Source organism: Grammomys surdaster, unplaced genomic scaffold, assembly GCF_004785775.1.
Source record: "Grammomys surdaster isolate TR1022 unplaced genomic scaffold, NIH_TR_1.0 126391, whole genome shotgun sequence".
NCBI lineage: Eukaryota > Metazoa > Chordata > Mammalia > Rodentia > Muridae > Grammomys > Grammomys surdaster.
The window spans coordinates 14,570,396-14,578,931 of NW_021621185.1; the positions used below are offsets into that span (position 1 = coordinate 14,570,396).

An 8,536-nucleotide genomic window follows, 5' to 3' on the forward strand; every position below is an offset into this window, starting at 1 on the left:
ACTGCTTGAGTTATGGTCTCCCTGCTATTCTTAAGAAGACATGGTACTCTGCTTTGAGTCTATCTGCAGTTGCTAAGCAGGATCTTGCAGTTGCCAAGCTTCAGAGGACATTGTGCAGGTGGGGAAAGGTAGGGGGTAAGGGTAAGGGCGAGGGTCCTGGCTTCTGGCATCTCCCCCTTCTCTGTTTAGTTAGAGAAGGCGTCTTATGTTCAATCCCAACTATGTGAGTTTTGAATTTGGATGTCTAATTATGGGGGGTCTTAGACAAGTTCACAACCCCAAAACACTGATGTGAGACGAGTCACATCGATGGTCGAAGGCTTTAGGCTGTCGACGATGGGCAACGTCAGGGGACTCCAATGTGGGTGAAAGGAGGGTGAGAGCCCTGTCTTAGGCCATGTAGGCTGCACCCACTCCCAGCACCACGCACTCCTTTTCGGCTGCATTGGGTGGGCCCCTGGGAAGTGGACCTACAATAATCCCGTCATTGGGCTAACTCACAGCCATCCTAGTCTCTTGTAAATGTTCAAGTTACCAACCATTTGTCAGTTTGGGGTGTAATATTGTCATAAAGGAAGGCTCCCCAATGTTAGCGGCCATATCAAGGGTGGCCTTGGTTTAGGAAAAAGCCAATTTTTGTTGTGGTGATCAAGAGGCCAAGCTCTCTAGCGAGAGAAATGAGGGCAAAGCCAGGCATACCAGGAACCCTTCTGGAGGGCTTGGAAGTCTAGGGGTCGACCGTAGGGGGAGGCAGGGGAGCTGACAGCTGTGTCAGTCTCCTGCGGAGTCACTTCTGGATCCTCTGCAATTTTCAGCTGATGGTAATGAACTTCAACTGCCTTCTTGATGGCAGCATCAACCTGGTTCCTCCACACATACTTTTGATAGAATCTTTTACACTAAGATGTGATACAGACAAGCTTGGGAGAAACAAAGGTCACTTCCAGGCTGTAAATGAAGGAAGAACTGAAAAACAGAATGGTGGGGCACTAATTGGCCCTGGCAGATAGCCAGGCTTCCTACTCTCCAGTAGGGGCAGAAGATGCACCCTTGGGTGAGCTGGGAAAGCCATAACTGAAATGTCCACATACAACCACTGATGGATGCACTCTTCATGGGGAATGAACTAGAGAAAAAATATCCTCCCAAATCAGTTCATCTGTGTGAAGGCTGGATGTTACAACTATGGACAAACACAAGTTTCTAGTAAGGTTCACCAAGTCCAAGCCTTCATCACATAGACATGTTGGGTTCTTCTTTTACCCAACCTCATCCGAGTGTGGGACCTACCTGCATGGAAAGCTTAAGATAAGAAGTGACTGGCTAGGAGTGCAGCCAACCAAGGATCACGTGTCACAGCTCTACCAGTGTGCTGCCACTCCCACTAGCGCCGTGACAGGAAGGAGAGCTGGTGATCTGTAATTAGTTCTCATGAGCAGAAGAGAACGATTACTCACACTGCTGTCTGGAGTCACAGCAAGAATCAATCCCTAGGGGCTCCCTCTTTTACCACGTAGTTCTCCAGAAACCATCACCACACAAATTGTGACTACAGTTCAAAGTCTCACTTGCACATCGGACCACAAGCTGCCCCCATCGAAACCAGATGATGACAGACAATACTTTGCTGCCAAGCACATAGCCTCTGATGCCCAGGAAAGTCTAAAAATGTGTCCTTCTGATCTGACAGACCTATCTGCAGTGGGCATAGCCCAGTAACATAACTCCATCAGCAGCTTCACTGGCCTTTACCTCAGGATGTTCGCCGTGGCTTTCCTTTCTTGAGGAAGAAGGTCCGGGTCTCGTAGAACTTCTTCTAGCAAGTTTAGAACATTCATCTTGAGTTCATTATTGAGTTCAAAATCCTACAAAATAAAGTGACTCCTTTAAGACTTTCATTTCAGGGGTTAGCTCTTTGTCTTATGATATCATTTTTCATGATGGTTTCCTCAGAAGACAGGTATGTAACTGAAATTTATTGTCCCAGAACTCCACACAGCATGTTCTTAGTGGTCTTGACTTGAATAGTCTAGGCTCGGGCTGTGCTGTTATATTTCTGACAGTTTCCCCAGGAGATGAGGCAAGGTTAAATCATGTTGCTTGTGGGTCACTAATTAGGCTTGGTCTCCAGCAGCCATTAAGACCCCACCCTGCTTCTTGTCACTAACTCTTCTATCTGACCATATCCGACTTCCAACACACACTACATCACGCTGCCGGGAATTAACACATTTGTTCGGTTCCATACAGGGGCATGCATCCCCTTAGCTTGGAACGCTGTGGTCCCTACCCCGGTGGATTCTCATTTATCTCTCTGGCAGAGATTACATTCTTTTTGGGAGCCCTTAATTGCCACAGTGGGCTGAGAGCTTTTCTGTTGTGCTCCATGAAACACATAACTCACTATTATCATAATTTAGTGTGGCATATTTTAAAGATCAGTACTGTTGCCTGGTTTTCTACTGTACCATGAGTAATATCGGAAATAACCACATGGTAACTTAAAAATTATTTGTTGTATGAATAAAATGTGTTATTTTATTCACGTGAATGAAGATATGCTAAGGCTATTAATATCAGTGTACTTGTGCATGAATCTACGTAAGTATGCTAAAGGATCAAAAAATAAATGATACCCTGAAACTCAGGTGGCCATGGCAGAGACAAGTGTAACCCTGATGGGATGGAGAATGAACAGAGTTAGGTAGACTGGCGCATAGAGATGGATGATGAGAGTCATGGACAAGAATCACTAGGAAGAGTTTGTGAGACATTACTGATACAAAGAGGGGGTTATAGATAGACAGATGGATGGGTGGATGGATGGGTGGATGGGTGGGTGGATGGATGGATGAATGGAGTGGCAGTTTGAATATACTTAGCCCAGAGAGTGGCACTATTAGGAGTTGTGGCCTTGTTGGAAAGGTGTGACCTTGTTGGAGGAAGTGTGTCACTATGAAGGTGGGCTTTGTGACACTCTTCCTAGCTGCCTGGAAGATAGTCTTTTCCTGTCTGTCTTCAGAACAAGCTGTAGAACTCTCAGCTCCTCCAGCACCACGCTTGCCTGGATGATGTTGTGCTTCTGGCCATGATGACAATGGACTGAACCTCAGAACCAGTAAGCCAGCCCCAATTAAATGTCCTTTATAAGAATTGCCTTGGTCATGGTGTCTCTTTACAACAATGGAAACCCTAAGTAAGACACATAGTAAATGGATGTGTGAGTGGGTAGATGGCTGGCTGGATGGCTGGATAGGTGGAGGAATATGGGCTTGGTGATGGTGGGTGGATGGATGGATAGATGGGCAGGTGGCTGGCTGGCTGGAGGAATGGGTGGGTAGGTAGATGGATAGATGGTGAATGGATAGGTGGGAAGATGGGTGGCTAGTTTGCTGGTTGGGTGGCTGTGTGTGTATGTGTGTGTGTGTGTGTGTGTGTGTGTGTGCGTGTGTGTATGTGTGTAGATGGGTGGATGGATGGAGGAATGGGTGAGTGGGTGGGTAGATGGGTGGTGGATGGATAGATAGGTAGGTACATAATAATAGATGAATGCATATACAAGTGAGTAGACGTCCAAACTTTCTTTTATAGAACAACTGTAGCTTGGAAGTTGGAGGAACAATTGAATCAGAAAAATTACCATTTTCAACCAAATCAGTCCTAATTGACTCAGCCGAGGATCGTGAGTGGATGCGGAAGTGGTGGACAGTGGGGACTGGTGGACAGCCCTGAGCCTCTTAGGAAACCCCGTAACTACTGCACATTTATCACAAAGGAAGAACTTGGAGGATGTCACTCATGGTTCCAAACAGAGCAGCATCGGCTTAGCACCATGAGCATACCAAACGCAAATCTTCATCTAATTGTGAAGAAGTCATGATCTATATGACCTATATTCTTTAAATATATAAACGACCTTATTATGTGACCTTAGTGGGAGAGGATGAGCCTAGTCCTGCAGTGACCTGATGTTGGGGGGTAGTGTGTGTGTGGGGTGATACCTAGAGGGCGTCTTTTCAAAGGAGAAGGGGAGGGAGGAATGGGAGAGAGTTCTTCATGAGGGGGTGCTGGGAGGAGGAGGGAGGCTTATATTGGGATGGAAAGTGAATAAAAAAGAATGGATTAAACATTAATTATTTAAAACAATGTAAATGTTGTGAAAGACAAGACAAAACAAAAGAATGAATGTTTTCAGTATAAAGAAAACCAAGTGGACAACCGCCCAGGACCTGGATTAGAGCTGGGCAAGCAAGTTTCACTGTGAGCAGACTGGATGACTTGTGGATTGCAGGACTCCACACTAGATGGAGCACTACACTGGTGATAAACTGTTCTGGGAGGGCAAAGGAGCTCAGGGTAGAGGTGACTGCCATCACGCCCAAAGAGCTTGGTTGCCTGGGCCTTACCCAGTGGAAAGAGAGAAGCAAATGGCCATCTGGCTTCCAGACGAGTGTGCACACGCACGCACACACACACACACGTGTGTGCACATACACACACACACACATGCACGCACACACTAACACACACACTAAAGGCTTTCCTTAGATGTCATCATGTTGCTGTTGGCTTGCTCTTGGACTGTAAGGAGTGCGGAGGGTGTGAGAATCCACAGAGGATTCCAGATGTGTGACACTGGACTGTTTCATTTGAGTATTTTTCCATTGATTTGAAGATTTTCAACGTAAAATACCAGGTGGCAAACAGAATAAAGATGTGAATCTCTGGGTTTTGCACAGTTTTTTTGAAGTGAATTTTGATGCACTCTCTCCCGGCAGCATGCTGGGACTGTCAGGTCTTCAGAATGAGCTAGCGCTGCCAGGTCTACACGGAAGGACCTGGACTCCTACGCTACTAGTCTATGTGTACAGGCAGGAGTGGTTAGCTACAAGAATCCATTACAGTTACTACAGCACGTTCCATTATCAAAAACTTGTATTGTTATATTATTAGCTGTATTATCCAGTCTAATAATTCCATTTTAACATTAAACAGAATGATTTTTGAGGAATTAACCTTCTGAGTCATTTTAAGTGGTTGGAGACTAACATCGCTAATGACAATTAGTAAGATAAAAAGAAAAGAGTAAAATTTTACCACATAAAGCAAATTAGAGCCAAAATGTCCATAGTTTTATCAGCTCTAGACAGTTTCTAACCTACTTTGAATTGAGTGTTTGAGCATCTCTGTTCCATGGCAAAAGGAACAGTAAGCTATTCCAGAATGCCACTTTGGCTGTTTGCTAGCAGCGTTATCTCTTGGGAAACACGAGTCACTGAGGCCTGAAGGTAGTACAGATAGAACCTGTTTTACCTAGTTTTTATGTGGACCTGTCATAAGCTGGAGTCATCTGAGAGAAGAGGATCTCAGTGGAGACACTGCATCCATAAAATCAGGCTGTAGGCAACCCTATAGGGCATTTTAAACATTAGTGATTGATGCAGAAGGCCCAGTAAACTGGGGGTGGTGCCATCCCTGGGCTGCTGGTCCTGGGCTCTGTAAGAAAGCAGGCTGAGCAAGCTGTGAGGAGCAAGCCAGTAAGAAGCACTCCTCCATGGCTTCTGCATCAGCTCCTGCCTCTGGGTTCCTGCCTGGTTTGGGTTCCTGTCCTGACTTCCTCTGATGATGAACTGTGGTGTGGAAGTGTAACCCTTTCCTTGCTTTTGGTCATGGTGTTTCATCACAGCAATGGTTAACCCCAAACTAAGACAACATCTGTCTTACTAGTATTAAATCATGTTTCCATAAAATGTCTCCTATTTGTCATCCAACAGCTCCTCATTAAACTGTGTGCATGGATAACTGAGTTATATCTTGCCGTTGTTTTGTCTTCATCCACTTCCCACCCCCATCTCAAGATAGAGGTATTTGTATTTTAAAACAATTAACGACCTTGTCTGCTTCAGTCTCTGTGCACTACCAAAGGAGCTCGCAACCATCAGGAATCTAGTTCCTTAATGAATATTTGATATATATTAGTGAGTCTTCATGTAGCTGTGTTGAGACTCTAATGATGCAAATAATCTGATTACCATAAGCAGCACGATTCCTGTGAAGGACACCAGTTTTCTGCTCAGGCCTTGCTGAGAGCTAATTAGTGATTAGCTGGCATCCTTGAGCAGCTGCTGGGCTACATCCTGGGCTCAACTGGAGCTGTTCTGAGGCCCCAGGGTGGCAAACGTGAAAGGTCTCCTAGACTGGTGGCTTCCTAAGATGCTGAGGATAAGTCACAGGTGAGGGTTCAGTCCTAAATAAGTCATTGATACAGTTCATGGAGCACTGCAGAGAAGGGGATAGAAAGAGTGTAGGAGATGGAAAAGAGGAAGAGGACCAGTGAAGCCCCGGCCTCTAGACACAACACAGCCAGTGTAATCAAAACTCAGTAGCTGTAATTGCCCTGGGCCTACACAAGACACACTGTATCAACAGAGAGTCCTGGATGGGCAGGGACTGTGGTTGGCTCATGAACCCCACCCCTTCCTGCTCAACCACAGGCAGTATGAGCTCCAGGGTGGGGAGGAGGGACTACTGTCTTTAGTTACACACACTCTGGTGAGACCGCTAGAGTCCAATGGAGAGTTCCAATACCAAGGCCACATAGAAGGCCTTAGTAGAGCACAGAGAACACAAACAAAACAAATGAGCAAGAGCATAGGAAAGAGACTTGGTAGGAACAGGACGTGGGAAGGGAAGGAAGCGGACGAGAACAGTCTAAATACATTATATTCAGGTTCAAAACTGTCAAAGAACAAAACTAATTAACAAACAGGATCCTTACACATGCCTCGTACAAGAAAAACTCATTTAAAAAAGTTAGTAGTTAGCGAAAAATCCATCATATAAATAATAAATAATTATTGAGCTATTGGTAAGAGGTAAAGCAAATCTAACATTCTTCAATAAAAAACATCTGAAATGTAATTGTACTCTTCTGAACTTTGGGGAGCACCTCTTTAAAAGATGAGGTGAGAAGATTGCTGACGGCTGTCTGAAGCATGGTGCACGGTTATAGCTGAATATTTGTTCACACGCAACGTGGTTGACATAAACAGATTCTCTGACCCCTCACACAAATAGTGAGTTCTCCCTCTTGAGCTTGCTGTTCCTGCCTGGGGTTTTTGCAATGAAGAATCCTATGAAGCTGGGCAGTGGTGGCGCACGCCTTTAATCCCAGCACTTGGGAGGCAGAGGCAGGCAGATTTCTGAGTTCGAGGCCAGCCTGGTCTACAGAGTGAGTTCCAGGACAGCCACGGCTACACAGAGAAACCCTGTCTTGAAAAAGAAAACAAAAACAAAATAAACAAACAAACAAACAAACAAAAAAGAATCCTATGAATTCAGTTCTTCCTCACCAGCTGAGCTGTGGAGGAGACAGGGGGACAGGGGACAAGGGACAAGTCCTCTGCATCCCCTGTAATACATGGGTCACTGCGGCTGGGAAAGGGCCATCCACATACACAGAATTTCTGTGACTCCTGTCACCTGTGTTGCTCAAACTCTCGGGGGCACAGGAGTCACCTGTGGTCTGGTCCAGCCATTTGTAGAGGCAAGGATACGGGATTGTTGTTTCAGATTTTTTATTTTATATGTGTGCGTGTTTTTCCTGCACGTATGTATGTGTACCAGGCATGTGTCTAGTAATCACTAGATCTCCTGGAACTGGAGTCACTAATGGCTGTGACCCACCAAGGTGGATGCTAGGAGCCCAACTCTGGCCCTCTGCAAGAGCAGGAAGTATTCTTAACCACTGAGTTATATCTTCATCTCCAAGATTCTGCTTGTAACAGACTCTGCAGTGACCAAGTTTGAGGATCAAGATATCACACTACTTATGTTTTACTTTTAAAGCTGAAACCTTTGATGAACCCACAGATGAATGTAAAAATACACAATTGGTCACTGAAAAGCTTCTTTTTAAAAGTATAGAATGTTATTTCTAACAAAAATAAATATAAATCAGGAAGTGAAGGCATTTCCTTCTATTTAAATCCAGAGAGAGAATATTTATAAGTCTGGCTGACTGCATTGCATCATAGAATGTAATTTTGGCTGCGTTTCCCAAGCCTTGTCTCAGTAGAGCTCATTGTCCACAAGATGGCGCTGCTGAGCCACCACACTCTTGGGAGGTAGCCACCCTGGATCTGCCCAGGTGAACAGCAGGAGAGCAGGACCTGAGACCAGAGGAGGTGTCTGGGCCTATCGCAGCAGTAATTATTTCTACATGATTTCCATGCCCCTCCACTCCAAATTAATGAATCACAGGTACTGAGACAGAGAATCATTAGGAGGTTGAAAAGAAAAAAGAAAAGAGGAAAAGAAAAGAAGAAAAGTGAAGGCCCCAGGAAATCTGGGATGTCTACATTTCATTCTGTCTCTTATTCTTTTGACAACTGTTGAGCAAGTCAATATGCAGGTGCTAGGGAAGGCAGAGCACCTGTATGGGCAGGTGGATGGGCAGGTGGATATGCAGGTGGATGGGCAGGTGGATAAGCAGGTGGATGGGCAGGTGGATAAGCAGGTGGATGGGCAGGTGGAT

The 8,536-nt window shown here is 45.3% G+C and overlaps 1 protein-coding gene across 2 annotated transcripts in view; it reads right to left on the bottom strand.

Moving 5' to 3' along the window:
- The window catches only part of Rasgrf2 (Ras protein specific guanine nucleotide releasing factor 2), a 221,661-nt gene that overhangs the window by 25,333 nt on the left and 187,792 nt on the right, over positions 1 to 8,536 (bottom strand). For both annotated transcript variants that reach the window (XM_028760160.1, XM_028760159.1), the window contains exon 19: positions 1,753 to 1,865. In XM_028760160.1, the coding sequence (XP_028615993.1) occupies positions 1,753 to 1,865 (113 nt within the window). The remainder of the gene's footprint in view (positions 1 to 1,752; positions 1,866 to 8,536) is intronic.